This window comes from Trichechus manatus, unplaced genomic scaffold (genome assembly GCF_000243295.1).
Source record: "Trichechus manatus latirostris isolate Lorelei unplaced genomic scaffold, TriManLat1.0 scaffold00010, whole genome shotgun sequence".
NCBI classification, from domain to species: domain Eukaryota; kingdom Metazoa; phylum Chordata; class Mammalia; order Sirenia; family Trichechidae; genus Trichechus; species Trichechus manatus.
In genome coordinates, this window is record NW_004443946.1 from 14,116,076 (window position 1) to 14,139,534 (window position 23,459).

General features: G+C 41.4%; 1 protein-coding gene across 1 annotated transcript in view; it reads left to right on the top strand.

Annotated features, from left to right (window-relative positions):
• SYT16 (synaptotagmin 16) overlaps positions 1 to 23,459 on the top strand; it is a 96,165-nt gene that overhangs the window by 64,307 nt on the left and 8,399 nt on the right. The window contains exons 2-5 of the mRNA XM_004370930.1: positions 5,483 to 5,698; positions 11,740 to 11,996; positions 18,093 to 18,533; positions 21,635 to 21,824. Coding sequence (XP_004370987.1) covers positions 5,483 to 5,698; positions 11,740 to 11,996; positions 18,093 to 18,533; positions 21,635 to 21,824 — 1,104 coding nt within the window. The remainder of the gene's footprint in view (positions 1 to 5,482; positions 5,699 to 11,739; positions 11,997 to 18,092; positions 18,534 to 21,634; positions 21,825 to 23,459) is intronic.

A 23,459-nucleotide genomic window follows, 5' to 3' on the forward strand; every position in this document is an offset into this window, starting at 1 on the left:
CTTAAATAATAAGACTTGAAAGTCGAAATTATTCCTTGATCCATGAGCTGCAGAATGGATGTTGTGTTATCAGGCATGAAAACAACATTAATCTCCTTGTACATCTCCATCAAAGCTCTTGGGTAGTCAGGAGTATTGTCAATGAGCAGTAATATTTTGAAAGGAATCTTTATTTCTGAGCAGTAGGTCTCAACAGTGGGCTTAAAATATTCAATAAACCATGTTGTAAACAGATGTGCTGTTATCCAGGCTTTGTTGCTCCATTTACAGAGCACAGGCAGAGTAGATTTAGCATAATTCTTAAGGGCCCTAGGATTTTCAGAATGATAAATGAGCACTGGCTTCAACTTAAAGCCAGCAGCTGCATTGGCCACTAATAAGCAAGTCAGCCTGTCCTTTGAAGCTTTGAAGCCAGGCATTGACTTCTCTCTAGCTATAAAAGTCCTAGATGGCATCTTTTACCAATATAAGGCTGTTTTCTCTGCATTGAAAATTGGTTGTTTAGTGTAGCCACCTTCATCAATTAGCTTAGCTAAATCTTCTGGATAACTTGCTGTAGCTTCTACATCAGCATTTGCTGCTTCACCTTGCATTTTTATTTTATGGAGATGGCTTCTTTCCTTAAACCTTGTGATCCAACCTCTGCTAGCTTCAAACTTTTCTTCTGAGCTTCCTCACCTGTCTCAGCCTTTGTAGAATTGAAGAGAGTTAGGGCCTTTCTCTGGATTAGGTTTTGGCTTAAGGGCATGTTGTGGTTGGTTTGATCTCCTATCTAGACCACTAAAATTTTCTCCATATCAGTAATAAGGCTGTTTCGGTTTCTTATCATTTGTGTATTCATTGGAGTAGCACTTTTAACTTCCTTCAAGAAGCTTTCCTTTGTATTCACAACTTGGCTAACTGGCACAAGAGGCCTAGCTTTTGGCCTGTCTTGGCTTTGACATGCATTCCTCACCAAGCTTAATCCTTTCTAGCTTTTGATTTGAAGTGAGAGATGTGGGACTTTTCTTTCACTTGAACACTTAAAGGCCATTGTAGGGTTATTAATAGACCTAATTTCAATATTGTTGTATCTCAGAAAATAGGGAGGCCTGAGGAAGGGGAAGGAGGGAGATGCAACAATGGTCATTCGGTGGAGCAATCAGAACACGCACAACATTTATTGATTAAGTTCACTGTCTTATATGGGTGTGATTCATGGCACCCCAAACAATTAGAATAGTAACATCAAAGGTCACTGATCACAGAGCAGCATAACAGATATAATAATAATGAAAAAGTTTGAAATATTGTGAGAATTACCAGTGTGTGACACAGAGACACGAAGTGAGCACATACAGTTGGAAAAATGGCACCAATAGACTTGCTCGATGCAGGGTTGCCACAAACTTTCAGTTTGTAAAAAACCTGATATCTGTGAAGCACAATAAAATGAAGCCCAATAAAACGAGGTATGCCTATACTTCATACATTCCATGTTCTGGTTATTAATGGATGTTTGCAGCTGTTTCTTCTTATTTTGAGTCATGCCACATCAGCAAATGAAGGTCCTGAAAGCTTTATTCCATCCATATCATTAAGGTTGACTCTACAGTTGACTCTACTTTGAGGAATCACCTCTTCCCTAGTTGTATTTTGAGTGTTTTCCAACCTGAGGGTCTCATCTTCTGGCACTATATCAGACAGTGTTTCACTGCTATTCATAAGGTTTTCACTGGCCATTTTTTTCAGAAATAGACTGCCAGGTCCTTCTTCCTAGTCTGTCTTAGTCTGGAAGCTCCACTGAAACCTGTCTACCATGGGTAAACCTGCTGGTATTTGAAATACTGGTGGCATAGCATCCAGCATCACAGCAACAGGCAAGTCAACACAGTATGACAAAGTGACAGACAAGCGGTGGCTTATTAATATCACACACAAGTAACATTTTGCTGAAGATAATTCAAAAAGGGTTGCAGCAGTACATTGACAGGGAACTGCCAGGAAGTTGAGCTGGATTCAGAAGAGGACATGGAACAAGCAATATCATTGCTGATGTCAGATGGATGTTAGCTGAAAGCAGAGAATACCAGAAAGATGTTAACTGTGTTTTATTGACTATGCAAAGGCATTTGACTGTGTGGATCGTAACAAATTATGGATAACATTGCGAAGAATGGGAACTCATGAACACCTAATTGTGCTCATGTGGAACCTGTACATAGACCAAGAGGCAGTTGTTTGAACAGAACAAGGGGATACAGCATGGTTTAAAATCGGGAAAGGTTATGTGTCAGGGTTGTATCCTTTCACCATACTTATTCAGTCTGTATGCTGAGCAAATAATCTGAGAAGCTGGACTATATGAAGAAGAACATGGCATCAGGATTGGAGGAAAACTCATTAACAACCTGCAATATGCAGATGACATAACCTTGCTTGCTGAAAAGTGAAGAGAACTTTAAGCACTTACTGGTTAAGATCAAAGACTACAGCCTTCAGTATGGATTACGCATCAACATAAGGAAAACAAAAATCCCCACAACTTAGCCAATAAGCAACATCATAATAAAGGAAGAATATATCATAGTTGTCAAGGATTTCATTTTACTTGGATCCACAATCAACACCCATGGAAGGAGCAGTCAAGAAATCAAACAGTGTATTGCATTTGGGCAAATCTGTTGCCAAAGACCTCTTTAAAGTGTTAAAAAGCAAAGATGTCACCTTGAGGACTAAAGTGCACCTGACCCAAGCCATGGTATTTACAAATGCCTCGTATGCATGGACAGTGAATAAGGAAGACTAAAGAAGAATTGATGCCTTTGAAGTATGGTGTTGGTGAAGAATATTGAATATACCATGGACTACCAGAAGAACGAACAGATCTGTCTTGGAAAAAGTACAGCCAAAATGCTTCTTAGAAGGGAGGATGGCAAGACTTCCTCTTATGTACTTTGGACATGTTATCAGAAACGAGCAGTCCCTGGAGAAGGACATCATGCTTGATAAGGTGGAGGGTCAGAGAAAAAGAGGAAGACCCTTGATGAAGTGGCTTGACATAGTGGCTGCAACAATGGGCTCAAGCATAACAGTTGTGAGGATGGCGTAGGACTGGGCAGTGCTTCGTTCTATTGTACATAGGATTGATATGAGTTGGAACTGACTCAATGGCACCTAACAACAACAGCAGTGTGATCTTCAGTCAGCTGTGTACATCTCTCTGCCTCAATTTTTTTATTTGGAAAATAGGAACAATAACAGAGGTTTTGTGTGAATTAAATAATATGTGTAAGACACTTAGGGCAGTGTGTCGCACATGAAAAACACTCAGTAAAAGTTTGCTATTATTACTACTCTGGAAAAGAACCTCAGGAATATCGACTCTTAACCAAGTCAGAGAATTAATGTCTTACCAGGCTGTTGAAGTACTTTTCTCTCGGTAAAAATATAACTTTTTGTTTCTTCTTAGCTTCTGATTCAGAAATGATCTTCAGGACCCATCTGTGAATCAACAAGAATATTCTTCCCTGAAATTACTGTGTGACTTTTGGGCGGGAGGAGGAAATGATTAAAAAAAAATTCCATCATTTCCAATTTCCCTTTCACATTCAGCAGATATTTACAGAGTTGTCTGCCATGTTGCAGACTGTGCCCTTTGCCTCACAGTGTATACAGGTTAGGTGGAACGATTGGCAATTAGATAGGCAATGCTGCCACAACGTGGGAGGGTTATGATGGGGAGAACAGAGAGCTATTTTACAGCAATGGAAGGAGCCCTTAATCAGATTTAAGGAGCCAAGGAAGAGCTTTCTGGAAGAAGTGATGCCTATGCTGAACCTGAATTTTGAATTAGATCCTTGACTAGACTGGAGGGGACTGGAGAAGAGTACTCAAGGCACAGGGAACAGTGTGTGTTGGGGAGGGGGATGCTCAGCCTTAGGAGAACACTGGGCATTCAGTAATTAACAAGTATTTATTGGTTAAGTGTTCGGCTGCTAACCAAAAGGTCAGCAGTTCAAATCCACCAACCACTCCTTGGAAACCCTATGCAGCGGTTCTACTCTGTCCTGCAGGGTCGCTATGAGTCAGAATCGACTCGACGGCAATGGGTTTCATTTGGTTGTTGTTATCAAGTACTTACTATGTACTAGGCATTGTTTTTCATAATGGGGATGCATTGGTTAATAAAACTGCCACTATCTTTATTTTCATGGAAGTAATAGGGGAGAACAGAGAAATAAAGATGATAAGTACTGTAAAGAGTACTACTTAACGTAGGATACTCAGAGTAGCCTTCAGGATGAAATGACTGTCCGCATGGGACCTGAATAATGAGGAAGAGCCAACCATGCAAAGATCTGGGGGAGGAGGGTTCCAGGCAGAAGGAACAACAAAGGCAAAGACCTTGTAGGCAGGAACAATTTTGGCATGTTGGAAAAACTAAAAGAAGGCAAGTGCCTTAGTGTGTGGAGGGCATGAGGAAAGTGGTACAAATGATTCAAAGAGCATTTGGGTTGAATTATTGACATTGAGAAAGGCATAAGACAGTTCTAGTAAAAAAACTAGCTTATTACTATTATTATTGTGATAAGTATAAGGTCCCTGGGTGATGCAAACAGCTTGTGCTTAACTACTAATTTAAAGGTTGGCAATTTGAACCTATTCAGCGTTGCCACAGAATAAAGCCTGGCAATCTGCTTCCATAAAGATGACAGCCAAGAAAACCCTATGGAGCAGTTCTACTGTGTCACTCACGGGGTCACCATGAGTGTGAATCAACTCGACAGCAATGGGTTTTTTATTTTTTAAGTGTATGTATAACAAAACATTTGCTATTTCAACATTTTTTTTTTGCATGTACAATTCAGTGACCTTAATTACATTTATCAGGCTGTGCAGTTATCACCACTATCTGTTTCCAAATTTTTCCATGACCCTTAAAATCTCAGTGTCCCCTAAGCAATTTTGAAACATACATACACAATATGGTTGTCTTTTTTTCAAAACTACGACACTTTTGGAAAACCTCAGTTGCAAATGTCTATTCTCTGAAGTGGGGCTTGGTTCTGTGTGTCTTAATAAATTAGACAAGGCGGAGAGCATATTTCCCGTGATCGTTGAGTAGAAATGCACATAAGGCAAATGTGCTGTTACATGTCCTGTTCCAAGTTATGAACACATGTAAGCAACATAACAATGAGCAGGGCCACCTGGCTCAACAAGAGGGCTCATTATGTTGATTATCGGTGTCCCAATAGTTTCTTCTGGGTTCTAGCCATACATTTCTAATTACTTCCTTGAGTATTCTTTTTCTCATTTCAGTCCTTTGGACTTACATTTGTGTTTCAAGAGTGCTTTAAATTTTTTCTCTCTAGTCAGGGCCTGCTTTGATCCAGACTAATTGTCCATATTCTTCTCTCATTTTCCCAGAGTGTCTACCTCTGAATTGGATCACATGGGCCATGCAGGAGACTCATGCACTCTTGTTGTTTGGTTCCAGTTAACAGCTTTGGGAAAGATGAAGAGTTGTCCACATCTTCTGACAGTGATGAGGAGGTGATCAAGCAGTTCGAGATTTCTGTGTCTCGCTCCCAGAGTTTCCGTTCAGGAGGAGCATCTGAGAAGGCAAAGCAGACAGGCTCAGAGCAGAAACCTAAATTCAGCTGCTTGCTCTCTAACCAAGAAGAGGAGAGCACAGAAGTGTCTACACGTGAAGGTATTCTTTGCATCAGCCCTTCCTTTGCCTAGACTAGGGCACAGTCAATGTTAAGAATGTTTTAAAACCCCTTAACTACTGCACTCTGCATCTGAGAATGGGGGGCGGGGAGGCAAGAAAATGAAGCAGGGCCCAGCAGCTAGGACAGGGCAAAGGGCTGCGTTAAATCTTGTAAGGGAGCTGTAATGCAGGGAATTGGGAGAGAGATGAATCAGCAGTGGATAAGGTAAGCCTTGACCCCTGATTTGTGGGACCCCTTCCTTCGTTGTAGGTTAACAAGTTGCCATCGGATCCATTTCTACTCATGGTGACCTCATGGGTGTCGGAGTAGAACTGTGCTCCACGGAGTTTTCAGTGGCTGATTGGCTGGAAGTAGATCGCCAGGCAGATTTCTTCTGAGGCACCTCTGGGTGGACTCAGACCTCCAACCTGTTGGTTAGCAGCAGAGCATGTTAACTGTTTGCACCACCCAGGGACTCCACCCTGTAGGTTTGTGTGGTTCCAACCTGTTGCTGTCAAATTGATTCTGACTCATAGTGACCCTATAGGATACAGTAGAACTGCCCCATAGGGTTTCCAAGGAGTGGTTGGTGGATTCAAACCGCCAACCTTTTGGTTAGCAGCCGAATGCTTAACTGATTTTGAACACTAATGACTAGAACAGTATACATCTACGTCTATAAGTTCCCTTCTGATAAATACAAATATTTCACTTACCTGTCCACTGACATTGAGACCCTATGTTATTTTTTTCCCATGTAGAATCAGTGATATGCAAATAGAGTTAATTTTCTATGTATCTATAATACGTCTGAAGATTTTTTGAAACATTTTATTAAATAGTTGGTATTATTAAAGCAGAGTCCCGGGGTGGTACAAAGAGTTAATGAACTCAGCTGCTAACCAAAAGGTTGGTGGTTCGAATCTACTCAGAGGCACCTCGGAAGAAAGGGTTGGTGATCAACTTCTGAAAAATCAGCCAAGGAAAACACTATGGAGTACAGTTCTACTGTAACACAAATGCGGTCGCCATGAGTCGGAATCAACTTAATGGCCACTAGTTTTATTATTTTATTATTAAAGCAATAGTTATTTTTAGCTTCCAAATAAAAATGTGTATTGTGATAATATTAGATAACCTTTCCCAAGCAATACATGCTCCTGCACCTTTAAACTCAGCCCCTGTGGTTTCTGATACACCCCAACTACTTGAGAATTACCGGGCAAGAGCAAGGTCTATGTCATCCTCTAGTAGCTTCATACTCAGTTTACTTACAAAATTGGTTGTGTTTCACAAAAATGAGAGGTAGGTACTTGGAGGGAGGGTAGGCGCAGCTTGTTATGGTGGGTAAGGCTTGTTAAGAATCTCCTCCCCACCCCCAAAATAGCCTGACGAGAAGATGCAAAAAGAACAGCACAAGATTTCTTAGTGCTTTCTTGAGCAAAGGTCAGGTATCTCTCTGACTCTTTCATGTCCAGAGCCCTAAATAAACACCGGACATTGGAACAGGAAGGTTCTGTGACTTGTATATAGTGAAAAGCTAGAGAAAATGTTGCACCATTCACCTTAGTGACCTGGTCTTAGTGACCCGGGTTCTCTAATCTTTCTGTTTCTTTTTTTGGGGGTTGGAGGCACGTGGTCAATCAAACCAATGGGGCGGAGGTGTAGATCTTCCAAGTTTTTTTTAACACTTAGCACTAGAAAGAGATAAAGGGAAGCACAAACATTGAGAGAAGATAAAAGAGAAGAAATTTCTGATTTTATGATGAGGACAGAGTAGGCCAAAATAAAAGGCCAAAGGAAAAAGGTGGAATTGATAAAGAGAACCATATTTTTCAGTAGGAATATGATAACTTGCTATTTATCATGTAGATTTACTTATTGGCATAGGCCATAGTAACATTTTATTACTATCCTTTTAGCCCAAGATAAGCTAATAAATAAATACCTGTGTAACCAAACCACACTATCACTACATACTGACCCTCTGTCATTTCCTCACCCGTTCTCCCACTTTTCTCTTTCTCTGGTGTTACATCACAGCATTCTTCTCTCTCCATTGAGAGGGCAAACGTTAGCTAATGAAAGTTAATAGCAGTTGATTCCCTAGGAGTAGCTGGTTTAATTCTAAAGCTAATGGCCCCATTTCCCAGAAGCCCAAGGGTTTGCTTTCTGATTCACACAAATGTTCTGCGAGTTCTGACAGCCGTGCTAACCCTCACCCTTCCAGGAATTAGCGGCAGTTTACCTCTTGTCATAACTGGTGATAGTGAATTTTTTGATAGACATCAAATAAAAGGTAAATCTTCTCAACCGGAGAGAGAAAAGAAGTCCACTACGTTGAATGAATTACCTGTAAATTTTGGGGAAAATCAGCAGGATTTTCATAAGAAGAGCTGCATGCCAAATTTTAGTTTATCAAATGCCATAGAAGTATTAATGTAGTTTTTATTGCATGATTTTTTTCTTGTGTCATTTCTTTTTGTTTATTTTGATCAGTGGCTTTGTTTCAGCAATAAAGAATAATGAAGTAATTAAGCTTGCACCTCAGAGAGGATTTTTTTTTTTTTGAGGGGTGGGGAGCAGTTTTCTGTCTACCTACCTATTTAGCTATTTTTCGCTCTAGCTTAAATATGGCTTCCTAAGATAAAATAATTGTATATAATTCTTCTATTTTAGAAAGTCATTCATAAATGTTGGGCCAGTGAAATTAAAGGTCTCTAATCCAAGTAAAATTCAAACCAGGAAAGAGCTACTGGTAGGTTTTATTATGTTTCATCTTAAGTGAGATCCTTCATGCTAGATTCAGCAGTGAGATTATTAGAACCAAGACAATGCTATCTTCTTAATGCAGTCAAGTTCTCTCTTGTCCCGTGTATCTAATTTAGCATTATTGTATATTAATTGTTACTTCATTCCTGCTAATGTCAAAGAGAGTTAGGTTTGAGTGGTCTGGGTCAGAGGTTGTCCGTGAGGGCTTTAGGGATGAAATGTCGGCTGCAGATTAATAGTCCATTTACTGGGCTTAAAAATTTTTTTTTTTTCCAGCAATAACCTTATTTTTGCTGGTGGAATAGTTAGTTCTTAGACAGCAACTTCCTGGAGTCATCAAAAAACAGCTCAATTATTCTCAGAATCTGCTCAGTTTTGCTTGGGATGGTGTACTAATCAGAGTTTGACCAGAAAAAGAATCACTAGGGGATACGTATTAAGAGATTTAGTAGTGCAAGGAATTGACTTGTGTGATTGTGGGGGCTGGCTAAGCAAGTCCAAAATCCAGAGGGCAGGCCATCAAGAAGAGCAGGCTGGAACTCTCTGGCAGTCTGTAGGTCAAATTTCTTCTTCTCCAGGTAAGCCTCAATACTGCCTTTAAAGCCTTTCAACTGATTGCATCAGGCCCGCCCAGGCTTTCTAGGATAATCTCAGTTACTTAAAGTCAACTGACTATCGGCTTTAATCACATCTACAAAATACCTTCACAGCAGCACCTACATTAGTGTTTGAATGACTAATTTGGGCCTATAGTTTAGCCTATAGTTTATGGGGTCACTATAAGGCAGAATTGACTCAACAGCAGCGGGTTTATAGTTTAGTCAATCTAACCTAGTCCACACGTAAAACTGACCGTCACAGATAGTAAGCAGAAGTATTTTTATATGGGTAGTGGGGGGAGGGGTCACAAGTGTGAAGGAAAATAATTGAATAATAGGGTGTTTCACTCCATCAGAGTGGGATTTGGCTTAAACAAGTTCAGGAATTTGTCTACTAAAATAACTATGGTCAGTGTGACATAATTATGCCCTAAAATTTTTAAGAAGCCAGGATGCATTTCTCTGACAACAGGTAATTACTTTTTTGTATGTGTTTAAGGTGACACAGTCTTTAATTTAAAGGCAAGGGAAGACTATGTAATGGTTAATCACCTTTCCCTTGCCTTCTCCTTGCAACTTGACTTGTACCCCAGATTTGCTTTTCTAATTCACTTTTTGCTTGTCTGTCAAGGAAAATGGTTTGTTACATTAATATAGTTCTTATGTTTTTCAGTTATGAATAGCTTTTCAAGGCTTAATGTAGCTTTTGAAAATTCCCTTATTACTGATCTAGGTATCATCACGGTAGGAGTTAAAGTCATGAGACAATTTTATGGGGGTAATTTCTTGGCAAAGTTAGGTTTCATGATGAAAGCCTGCTGCGTGCTACACACATTGATGGATGACCCACTGTTTAATAGGACATTTTAGTGTTCATGGATGTGAGAAATGAGTGTGCTAATTAGAGCCTTAGAAGAAAATTCTGCTTTATGTTGTAGGTTTTTGCATATGGAATTTCCCTAGTTCCGTCATTTTCTGTGGCCTTTTTTTTAAGTGTTTGCCAAATAAGTGAAGCATGACTGTAAAAATTTTGTGGTGCCCTATAAAATTATTTCCAAATTCTTAAGAATAGTAAGGCAGGAAGGGGAATTTTTCGATGGCCAGCCATGGTTCTGCAGAGTCCTAAGTCAGGAGTCTGAAGTTGGGCCCTGAGGATCAAGTCTACCTCAGGATGTTTTTGTATGGTTTGCATAAGGTTATAACATACTTTAAAATGTGAATGGTTACTCTAGATGGGACATATACTCTTTGGTAAACCACTGTTGCTACTATTCCATATTACTGTATACCCAGCTCCTTCAAATATTTGTTACCTGCCTAGCCTTCAAAATTATTTGAGAGTTTAGTAAGAATATACTAAATGTTTAGCATTGTGCTGGCAGATGTATGTGGCTTAATGCCTTTAAGGAGCTTAAGTTCTAGCTAAGACTATAAGGATAACTTGGAAAACAATTGCTACCATACAGTGTGTATAAGAGCTGAATTTATGATATATACTTTGTCATATCACTCATTCATTCTGTCTATATCTTCAGCTTTCTGTCATCCTGGGATGGAGGCTGCAGGAGATGACAGGAGGCCAAAGAGGACAGGCATCTTTAGCTGCTCTTTTGGTGTGGAGGGCAAGTCAGAGGGAGGGCTGTTGCTCAGGAAGACCCTTTCAGCTTTTCCTTACCATCTGAGAGTAACTGGGCATTAAGGGAGAGGAGGAGGATGAACAAGATGGGAGAGTACTGAGAGAGGAAGAGAATGTAGAGTAACACCCAGGTCACAGAAAAACATTGAGTCTAAGGAGTCAGGGAAAGTTCAGGAGTTGGTGGGCCTTACAGACTTGGTAGAATTTTCATGGACAGAAAGGAAAGGACAGGAGGAAGTGTTTGAGGACCACCGTAAGCAGAAATACACAGCTGACATTTTCATAAGCCAGTGATACCAGAGGTGACAGGGAGTTTGGAAACAATGGAAAGTGAGATTTAATGGGTTGGATTAGGCCAGATTGGGTCAGACAGGTAAGCAAGGCTAAGATTTATGAAAGGCCTGCTGGCTGCCAAATGGATACTATTTCATAAGTTGTCCATAAGGACTGCCTAAGGTAGCTTTTATCATCATTTCATAGACAAGGAAACAAAAGTCCGGAGAGTTCAACTGTTGTTCAAGTTTAGCAGGAAGATCCAGGATTTAAACCCACATCATCTGAATCCAAGTCCAGTGTTCTTTCTGTGAATCAAGTGGAGAATTTTTTACTTAGGAGAGAACCAGTAAAGCCTTTTGAGCAGAAGGGCTTCCACATGGTAAATGTGGAAGAGACAAGGAAGAATGGCAGAGTCAAAAGACCATGTGACCTCCATACTGATCTTCTTTTTCCTTCTAAATCCAACCCTAAAATACATGTGGTCATGAGCTCCAACAAAATGACAATGCTTATATTTATCCTTTTAACATAAAGACACATCTTCTATACTCATATTATTGGAAGGTATTAAACCCCACATAATGAGCTTATGGTCTTTTTGATTGATTATATGGATGGAACTGTGCCTCTGCAGCTGGCATTTGGTGGGTTTTGTTTTTGAGGCCTCAGTTGTTGTACTTGCTATTGTTCAATTCCTGTAGGTAAAAGAAGTGTGAAAAATAATGCATTTGAAATAATTTCTTTATTGCAAATTCAGATTTGGATGGGGCCAGCCAACTGCGTTATCCTGAGAGTCTGTCTTACGGTGAAGATGACTCCATCTCTGCCCACTCACAGTCCCCATGTGAGAGAGGGGATACCAGGCACCATGGCATGTCTCTCCAAGAGACCAGTGCAGTTCGCAGCCTCAGTCGCCAGTCCACAGAGGGCAGTTTGGAGTTGGAGACAGCGTTTAATAACCGAGGATTGGAAGATTCCTATGCCACTGACAGCTCTTCAGTGTGGAGTCCAGAGGCAAGTTATTTCTCCTCCACTCTTTCATTGCTTGCATGGTGTTCTCTCTTTTTTCTTTCTTCTCTCCTCTGTTTCACTCTCTCCTCTTTCTCTGTCTTCTCTTTCTCTCTTACTGTCTCAAAAAAACAAAAACAAAAACAAAGTTCTCCAAAGAGTATTGCCTTGAAAAACAAAGACCTAAAAAGCCTACAGTACAAATCTTTTTATTTAGATGACCAAAGCTCCTATGTGTGTCCATAAAAGAATCATAAATAAATTTATTTTGAAATGAGAAGAAAAAGAAGTGCAAAATGGACTCAGCAATAGTCAGGCTTCTTTTTTATATAAAGGTTTTTTACAGGCTTCTTTTTATATAAAGGAATTTTTAGTTCTTCAGAGAGAATGATTTCTTTCTTTCATGGTTTCAATTAAGGGAGTCTGTTTTTTTAAATCCAAAATGTTCAGTTATGATTATTTGAATATGAGAATTATTTGAAAATTAAGCTAAAATGTAATGGCCCCTAAGTGAAATATTACAAATTATTATGATGAGAACCATTCAGTATGAGCATATTTATTAGTGACTTGAAGGTCTGAGAGACTGCATTAATCTGTAATGACCGTCTGGTCATAGATGTTGCTTCGTGGAGTAAATCTCTGATAAAAGATGCTTCTTCTAAATTTCTTTTTTAATTAAAGCTCAGCACAGAATATACCTAACAATCCAGAGATATGACCTGAGATGAAGCTGATAGCTGTTGCCATTTATTGAGCAGTTACTATGTGCCAGATATTGTGATAAAGATTTTATAAACATGCTTTACCTTATAGGAATTTATAGTTACTTCTTCATTAGCTACACCCCTCCTATTATGATTGCATGGCATTGGAAGGTGTTAATAGTGGATTCCTGGGTGGCACAATGATTAAATGCTTAGCTACTAACTGAAAGGGGTGGTTCTAATCTACCCAGCAGTGCCATGGAAGAAAGGCCTGGCAACCTGCTTCCAAAAGATTATAGCCATTGAAAACCCTCTGGAGTGCAGTTCTACTCTGAAACACGTGGGGTCAACATGAGTTGGAACTGACTGGGTGGCAGTGGGTAATAGTGGAGTTTAATACCTAATTTGAAATTAATTCTGATGAAATAAGTCATATAAGTGTATAAAAATTTAAGTTCATATAATTTGTGGGGAGGAGAAGTGTGAATGGATTTTGTTAGCATCATTCTGACTAACAAAATAAACAGAGTGACTCTCTTACTAGGACCTGGACTGTCACACACACTAAATGCTCACCAAGGGAAAGGAAAAAAAATAGCAGAAAAGCACGTTCCAAAATCTTGCTTCTAACACATGGGGCATGCAGAGAGTCTGTATGGAGTTGTGCACATGTGGCATGCATGCTTGTGTGTTGATGTATTTGATCAGGGGGATTGAAGATGGTCACTCAGATACATGGATTGTGGCTTGTTAAAAGTAGCCCTTCATTCATAGGTACCAGAGCCATTAACCAGAAACATTTTGTAAAAAAATTCTTTCTTGTTAGTTCACTGCTAAGAGTCATACCAAATCTCACACAATAACTTTTAAAATATTATTTTTAGCTGTCTCACCACAAAAACAAAACAAAACTGTTTACGTGCCTATTGGTACCCTGTGCCCCTGAAAATTGTGCCATTGGCCTTTAAATTGCCTTCTCCAGGTAACCTCCCATTTGTCTACCTCATGGAGCTTTAATAGAAGACTTGGCATTGAGGGTACGAAATGTTCCCAGACTCCAAAAATATCCAGACATCTCTGCATGCTCCATTCAACCTCCTCTCTATTTTGAGACAAAAACTGTAATTTGGTGCTCCTATGGTAGAACCTCAAATGCAACTGGGAGGCAGTTCCTGTAACTGCCTGCTTTGCAGGCTTAGCTCGCCTTTTAAGAATTGATTTATTTTGCCTCTTAGCTGTATTAAGAACCCTGTCTTCCCCCGTGTAGCTGGCATCTGGAACATATCGTGGTTCTGTTTACTTTGGGCCACGCGGATGACATCAACACTATCTTACTAAAACAGAAAGGCTTTCAATTTGACAGAAAATCTTTAAACCTACATGGGTTTTGACAATTTGACGCAAGTTTTCCCATTTTAAAGAAAACCCAGAATATCGGAGCTAAAGGATTCATTTATTTTACCTCAGAAGGAACTTGCTCATGCTGTGTGACTACCTTTTAGGCTGATGGATTTTCTACCGTTGCTCTTCTTTGCTGGAAAAGGCCACTGACTTTTTCCTGCAGGCCCAAGGCTTGGCAAGGAAGATGCTAGGAGGGTGAATGGCGATTTTGAGTGCACAAGGAGGCAGGTGTCCCACTTTTCATCTCTGTTTTCCACTGATTAACCGGTTGGCCTTGAGAAGTTAATTAAAATCTGCCGAATGGGGATAAAAATGGAGAGATTTCTACCTTGCAGGAAGGTCAGGTGGATTAGCAGTATTAACAGTACCCACATGAGGAGCGCCTTCAGTTGCCTGGTGATAGGTAAAGTGTGTTGAGATAATTAATTGCTACGAAAATACCAAACCTCACAAATCTTTGTCTCTAATCAACCCACAAAGGGGCTAAAGGCTCAGTTTTCATGAGACGCAGTTTGGATTGGCCCCATCCAGAGCCCAGATGTTGCCTGGAGCTGTATCTTACAAAGCTCTTAGGACAGTTCTTGCAGAACCTACCCCCGCCCCCCGCCTCCGACTTCTCCAGAAACCTGCAAGCAGAGTGAGCATTTATTTGAATAGATGGCCTGACAGATGCATAAGGAGACTCTCAACAACTAGGATAGTTTTACCTTGGCATTGAAGTTGATGTCAAAACCAGGAAATGTTAACTAATACTAGGAGCAGGGGCCTAGAAGGATGGAAAATTCACAGTAGGGTGTGTTTCCAACCCTATCTCCCACCTTCTTTGCTCCTTACCATACATACTCAATATAGATTACAGTTTCAGTGAAGGATTGGTGGAGGAGAAGGGAGATGTTATGGTCCAACAGAAAGTTTGAGATTTTGAATAATGAATACTGATTAAACACACTGGCTCTGGAGTCAGACTGCAAGGGTTCGAATCCTGGGTCATCACTTACTGTCCAGGCATATGACCTTGAAGGACTAATTTAGCTTTATAAGCCTTAGTTTCCTCCCCCATAAAATGGATATTAAGATATTAAAATACCTACTTTTTGGGTGGGTGTAAATATTAAGAGATAATTTCTCAGTTGGATCCCAAAAAGCAGAGCCTAGGGCAAAGTCTTCTCTTCTACTTTGTTAGGCAGTGCAATCCCAGGGAACAAGAGGGAGGAAGGGGAGTGAGGCAGAGAAAGAAGGTAGAGTGAGGATGAGAATGTGTAATTTGGTGGCCACCACTAAGTGTGACTAATGGCTCGATCTTGTGGGACCAGACTCCAAGAGGCTGTATAGTCTGCATCTCAGGACATCTGTTCAAGGAGAGAAAGGTTTACTCCACAGATATTAACACCCCTGTGCTCTGGGCTCTATGTGCATGGGTGCCAAGCGGGGTTCTGCAGATTTCAAAGCCTTGGCATCAACAGAGAGGCCCACGGTGGGAGCTGAGAGGTACATTACATGGCAGAAGGTGAGGCTTTACCAGATTGTGCCAGAGTGAATCCACTCAGATCCCAGATTGCCTCTGCCTATAGGGAAAGATGGAACAAGAGGTGAGGCCACAAAGACCTAAATTGCATAAGAGCTGGTTTTAACAGTCTAGAAGGGATTTGGTATGGTACCTGACATAAGGAAGAGCTTAGTAGATGCTAGCTATTATTACTTATGGCCAGGCAAACAATATAGAGATGGTCACGAGTAGGGTAAAATACATGGGAGTTTAACAGAAGGCTATGACTTGAATTTTGAATTGGAAAGCCTAACTCCTTGGAGATTTGCTTCTAATATTATATATACACTAGTCAGTTGTACTCAAAAAAATCTCTATAGCAACCACTTTTATCACTTGAAACTAAGTATCTCTGAATAGAAACACTCACACATGAATGCATGCTCAGAGGAAAGGATATAAGAAACTTCTTTTATTTTACAAGAAGCCTAAATTTTCTTGGTAGATTAATTTGAATCACAAAAGAGAAGGGCATTTATTAAATGTCCACTATGTGACAATGCCTCTAATTTTCACAGCAACCCAGTAAAGTAGGTATCGTCCCCATTTTAGGAGTCCCTGAATGGTGCAAATGGTTAAGCAGTTGGCTACCAACCAAAAGGCTGGAGGTTCAAATCTACCCAGAGGCACCTCAGAAAAAAGGCCTGGCAATCTACTTCCAAAAGATCGCAGCCATTAAAAATACTTTGGAGCGCAGTTCTACTTTGAAACCCATGGGGTCCCTATGAGTCAGAATCAACTTGGTTGGTTGGTATGCCCATTTTACTGTTGAGGAAACCAGAATGTGGAAAAGATGAAATGACTTGCCCAACGTTACAGAGCTCTGTCACAAAGCTCATAAGTGGCAGACCTGAGATTCCTAAGGATGTTTGATTCCAGAGATTCATGTGCTTTCCCCTGAACTCTGTGAGAAAGTTTCATTGATGAGTGTACATTTTAGGTGTTTTATTATACTTTTTAAAATGAAGAAGTCTCTAAATTAGCAAATCTTTTTGTTCCATTCCATAAACAAGAACTGTCACACAATAAGAATCAGTCCAAAGTTCAGTCACAGGTAAGAGTCATGCCTTTAGAGGGAAAAATAGAATTATGTCAATATTATTAATTTGTCAATGGAGTGGTTCATTATAATAAATGCACTTCAGTTCAGTTATCTCAGTGATGTCATCAGATCTGAGTGGCTACAGGTGAACTGCTTTCCAAGGTGGTAGTACGGAAAGAAGGAGGCCAGATATGAAAATAGGTAGCACCCGTCCAGTGATGGGAATAGATATTTATGGAATCTGCTCTGAGCCAGGTATTTTCACATTTATCAAAACTCCACGACAACACTCCAACAAGTAGGCATATTAGTGTTTATTTTTCAGTTAGAGTCCAAAGAGGCTGAGCTGTTTGGCCAGGATCAGAACTAGTCAGTGGTAGAGCAATGATTTCAGTCCAGATGTACTGGCTTCAAGTCCAGTGTTGCAGTTTGCTAACAGGCTTCTGGGGCAAACGAACAAACAAAACAAAACCTATTGCTGTCAAGCTGATTCTGAACTCGTGGCAACCCACGTGTTATAGACTAGAACTGAGCTCCATAGGATTTTCTTGGCTGTAACCTTTATGGAAGCAGATTGCCAGGCCTTTCTTTTGTGGTGCTGCTGGCTGTGTTCGAACTGCTCACCTTGCAACCATTTGCACCACCCAGGGATCTTCGGCTGCTGGGAGTACCCTCCTAAACCCTTCCAGTGTAAAGTGTGGTCTGAGGAGCAGCAGTATTGGCATCTCTTGGGAGCTTCTTAGCAATGCAGAACCTCAAGCCCTACTTCAGTCCTACTGAGTCAGAATCCCCAGATGATTTAAATGCATATTAAAGTTTCAGAAGCCCTGCGCTAAACCTTTTCTCCCATGTAGATTGAAAATATACTAAAGGATCACCTGCCCAGGTCTCCCGTTAGGACTCTTTTATCTCTAAGAGTTACTGGCCCATAGAGCACAGGCCCAGCTCAGCCATTTCTTATAGAGACTCAAGAAAAAAAAATCACCCACTGGTGATAAAAACCAAACTAAACCCATTGCTTTCGAGTCCACTGTGACTCATATGACACTATGCACCACTGGTTGACTTTATTTTAGGCTTCGTATCTTCATTGGCTTCAATGATAGTGGGCAGTTGTGCTTTTTGAGAGACAGTGCATATGACAACACTTTGCAAAATATAAAAGTTTTATTCATTCATCTCAAAAACATCCATGAAGGCTCACCATGTGCCAGTCCCCATGACTTCAAAATATTCAGAGTTTGACGGAGACACAGATCAGTGCACAGCCCTTTCCAATGGCAAGGGATAGGCACTAGCAGTCAGAAAGCACAGGCTTCTGAAGGAGCACCGACAGGCATCATCTTACTGAAGTGTAACTGTGCATTATCATTTCCATTCCTCATCTTTTCCTCTGCCTACAACAGGAACAGGATGAAACCAACTTGCAGGGGCTATCTGGGGCCCTGGATCCCATCTCAAAATGTGGTGACCTAGATGTCATCTTTGAATATAAAGCTTCCAGCCAGAAACTCACAGTGACTGTTGTGAGAGCACGGGGCCTCCCGGACAAGGACCGAAGCGGCGTCAACTCCTGGCAAGTTCATGTAGTGCTGCTGCCCAGTAAGAAACAGAGGGCCAGGACCAGCATACAGAGAGGGCCCAACCCTATCTTTAAGGAGAAGGTCACCTTTGCCAAGCTGGAGCCCAGAGATGTGGCTGCCTGTGCTGTCCGCTTCCGCCTGTACGCTGCCCGAAAGATGACCCGCGAGAGAATGATGGGAGAGAAGCTGTTCTGTCTTAGCCACTTGCACCCAGAAGGGGAAATGAAAGTGACTCTGCTTCTGGAGCCCAGAAGTAATCTAAATGTGAGTATGTTAAATGGTGCTGCTAATGAAATGGTGTGTTCGAGGACCTGGAATTGTCAGCCCTTGATTGAGTGCATTCAGCCTGTGAAGTCAGACGTCTTAATTTAATTTTCCATTTGGCTCTCCTCATCCTTATAAGCCATGATTTGCACTTCATGGCACAATGGGTTTTTCATGCCTGTCTTCCCAATAACCTGATGGATGTGTTCCCTGTCCATTTTAGGAAATGACAACCCTAGTGTGGTGGAGGACATGGAAAAACAGGGAGAGTTGGCTTGGCCTTCTGGTTAGTGGATAAGTAGTGCCCCCTACCCCTCCCCCCATCTGTATTATGACAAATCTCCGACATGAGACTTTCCAGGAGAGACCCTTAGCAAGAGCACCTGAGCAGGCTGCAAGGGTTGCAGCCCTCAACCCCAGCCACTTCTACAGACCTTCCAGTTACATGGACTCCTCCAAAGTGACCCATCTCTCCGCTTCCCCCAAGGTTCCAAGGAAAGTCATTATACCTTGTATGTCTGCAAGATGGGAAGCTCACTATTGCTGTGGGTTATTGCATTTAATGTGAGGATCTCCTTTTTAAAAACCATGCAAAAAAAGATCAGGTAGCTGTCTTGACTATTGGGCCAATCATTCATTCATTCAAGCATGTTTACTGAGTGCCTGCTGTATGTCAGGTACTATTTAGGCAAATGGCGGTAGAACAAAGAACAGAATGGGATACCTCTGCCCTCATGGAGCTTATAATCTAGTAGAGGAGGGTGATGATAAGACAGTAAACAAGGTGGCCAAGTAGAGAGACAGAGTGACAGGAGATGCTGCTTGTGTAGAGGGGTCGGAGAAAATTTCTTTGAGGTGATGATAAAGCACAGAACTCAAAGAATTGAGGGAGCAGGCCTGGTGACTGCATCAGGGTCAAACACTGCAGACAGAAGGAATAGCAAGTATAGGAGTCTGGAGGTAGGAAGGAGCTTGTCATGTTTGAGCAAAGGAGCCAGAGAGGGCGGAGTGAAGTAAGGAGGGGACCCATCCACTTGAATTTCTAATAGGTGTCTCAAATTAACATCTCCAGATTTGAAATCCTGATATTTGTGCCCCTAAATCTACTCTAAGGAGCCCTTGTGGTGCAATGGTTAAGCATTCTGCTGCTAACCAAAAGGCTGGCATTTAGAACCCACCTAGTGGCTCCATGGGAGAAAGACCTGGCGACTACAGCCAGGAAAACCCTATGAGGCAGTTCTACTCCGTCACATGGTGTCACTGTGAGTCCAAACTGACTCGATGGAACCCAACAACAACAACAACAACAAATCTACCTGCAGGCTTCCCCATCTTGGCTAAGGGCAATTTCATCCTTTTAGATGGCTAAGGTAAAAAATCTTGGGAGTCACCTGTTACTTCTCTCTTTTGCATCTGAAATTCTATTGACTTTACCTTCAAAATATATACAGAACCTAATTCTGCTGAATTATTGAAATAGCCTCCCAATGGTTTCCCTGCTTCTGCCATGCCTCCCTCCTCCGCCCAGACTATTCTCAACACAGGGGAGAGAATGAGCCTTTAAATCTAAGTCAGATCATGTCTCTCCTCTGCTCAAACCTTTCCTTTTTCTTAAGCTGTGAGTAAAGTAGATCTGAAATCCTGGTAAGCAGAAGCCAGGGAGATCAGAAGGGATCCTGTACCATGAAGCACGTGTTAGATATGATCACACCCATATTTCTGTGTGCCAGGACCAGTGCTGTGTGCTGGGGGCACAGAGTTGAATGGGGAAAATAAGCTGGAATGACAGAACTTTGAATGCAATCATTGTCCCATTCACCGGTTATTTGCTGGGTAGGATTATATGCCCGTCATTAGGCTAGCGCTAGAGAATGAAGAGTTTTTGTAAACCACAGTCCCTATGCACTAGGGGTTGAGAGATTCATACCAGGGGGAAGGAGGGAGGGGAAGGGGTGAGCCTCACCTGAAAGTCAGCAAATATTTCATTGTTGGATTATGATCCCTCAGACAGCAGGGCTGTAAGGTACCCGCAAAACCACCTAGCCCAGTAGTTACAAATTGTGCTCCATAAAAGCTGAGGGTTCTACAGAGATGCCTATGGTTTGGTAAATGGGATGGTTTCCTACAGATATGAAGAATCTTTGACCCTTGTATCACTTTTATTTATTGGGGCCCCTTATAAGAAGTCATAGCAAATGATTTCAGGTGCTGAAAAGAAAGGTTCAAGCAAAATGCAATGTGTTCATTTCTGGTGGAGGAGACGGTGGCTCCAGAAGGCTATCTGGCCTGCCTCAGCAAGACCGTTCCCACTCCCACTTCTTAAGTTGGGTTCAGCTCCTGACTGACTTTGCTCTTCTCCAGAAGTGCCTGGTGCATGAGGTGGGTGCTCAGGACAAGCAAGCACATGAAAAAACATGACCAGAAGCTTGGGACTCTCTCTTGGGCTCACCTTCTGCCTGTTAGGTTGCTGGGATCCACAGTCCCTGTGTCAGCTTCTTAACCAAACAGTTGTAAAGTATTCATTTTCAATTTAATTCATTCCCTTAGGGGCAAATTTTAGCATCTGTCATATACCTGACAACCTCAAGAAGCAGAACTAGGGCCAAAAGTTATATTTGGTGGTAGATGTCCAATGGTGGCGTCTTTTACGATTAAGACAAAATGCCCCTGAATTGCTACATTGATTGAGAAGCTGCAGAGAACAGAAACAAAACTCATGCCCGGAGTGGATGATTCCATAGAGACATCCAAGCACAAATTGCACAGGAGGGAATTTTGGTCTTTATTAAACGTATGATTAGTTCTCCATGTGTCTTAGAGGGTTTGATTTATACTAGTAATACACTTTGTCCATTTTGTCTTCAGAGAGGAAATATTGAATGGGGACAGCTCTTGAAACAAATATGTCAGCCAATAATGCAGAGGATCTCATCCATGACTGTGTTCCTCGGGCCCATTATAATTCACACTGAGTGCGCTGTTAGTAATCTTTGGCAGCAGTTGAGATTGGGTCACAATTTCACCAAACATAATATCAGCTGGCTGTAAAAGAGAGTAGTGCAGCCTGGGCCAATGGATTCTTTGTTGTCCTTCCCCTCCAGAGTGGAGAGTCTCAGCTCAGCCCATCTGCAGTTTCTCACAGTGATAGTGCTTCATCTACGCAGTCGCTGGCCCATGGAGGGGCGCCAGAGCTGTTGGTGGGGCTGTTTTACAATGCTACAACGGGGCGATTATCTGTGGAAATTATCAAAGGCAGCCATTTCCGAAACCTCGCTGTGAACAGAGCGCCTGGTAAGTGCTTGTCTGCTCCACCAGCTCGGTTCTTGCAAGTATATGGCCATGCCTGCTTTCATCTTAGTGCTTTAATTTTTACAGTAAAGAAGATTTTAGGTAGGTTTAGAAAAGCTTTCACAAAGTGATACCCTTGAATTTTTTAATACCTGTTTAATTAGATTGAAGACTTCAATATCTAGGCACATCTTGGCACAAAATAGGTTGGTTTCTATATCTGTATTTTTTAACGGAAAAGAGTGAGATCTTTTAGCAAAATAATATGTACAGGCAATTAAAATCTGCTGATAGGTCACAGGCCCTCAAATATCTTTAAAAAGGCAGAGCGTAGACTTTGGATGAGGCCAATCGGACTTCAAATTCAAGCTCTACCGCTTACCCACTAATTTTACTCTGATCCTGTGCAATTTACTTCTCTTTTCTGAACCTCAGTTGACTCATTTAGAGCAAAAGAATATTAGTAGTACCTTTCTCATGGGGTTGTTTTGTGGTTTAAATGAAATGATTTATGTAAAGCATGCAACACAATGCCTAACACATAGTGAGCATTCAAGAAATGTTAGTGGTTAAGCTGAGGATAGAGAGGGAGGTGATGAAGGCAGATCTGGAGCTGGGGCAATACAGAACTGACTCCCAGGGGAGCTACACCTGCGAGATCACCACTGGAATGGAGGGCCTAAGCCATACCCCCACATAGCACAGTGCAGGGTTCAGGAAGCCAGAATCAAATAGATGCTGCCGCCAACCACCTCAACTGCTTCTCAGCACCCAAGAAGTTGGAGATTGAACATCGGAATAATGATGTTAAAAAATTAGCTTACCTTTTTATGAATGTACTTGTCTGAAAAAACAACTTAAAAGGGGGCAAGAGGAGATGGTGTCTGCCTCCTTTCTGCCTTCCAGAACTTATGCAAGTGTATCCAGTTGGTGAGACCTAATTTATATCTAGAACACTAGCTGCAAGAGAGTCTGAAAAAATGTTGTTGTTGGATTTCCAGCCTTTCCAGTAGAGGAAGGTAAACTAAAAGGGGGTGAGTGGAGGGCAAGTGAGCTTGTCCACCATGGGCACCAAGTCTTATTGAAATAAGGATGCGATCAGTCAAAATGTGGTAGGCTGAAAGAGCGAATATACTCTGAACTCATGTGTCAGCAGCAGATAAAGAGCTAACAGAGCTGGTAGCAAAAGGTCAACTCCTATAACAAATCTGGACTCTCACTTTTTTGCCCTCAACTCTGCTGTAGCCCACAAAGTCTCCCTTCAGTGGGGTGGCTTCTTAGGCAATCTGTATGAAAGCCATTAGAACAAGTTAGTAGGGAAGCCCCAGCATTCTGGATAACAGAATAGACCAAGTGTTTACACCAAATTCTGTATTATTGCTCAGAGCCAGATGAGAGAGATTCAAAATGCATAGTAAGTGCTGCTTATTAATTTCACTCCTGTTGTTGTTGTGTGCCGTTGAGTCGATTCCGACTCATAGCGACCCTATAGGACAGAGTAGAACTGTCCTATAGGGTTTCCTAGGAGCGACTGGTAGATTTGAACTGCTGATCTTTTGGTTAGCAGCCTGAGCACTTTACTAGATACAGCTTTTTTTCCCAAAATAGTTCTGGATTTGCTTAAGATCTGGATTTATG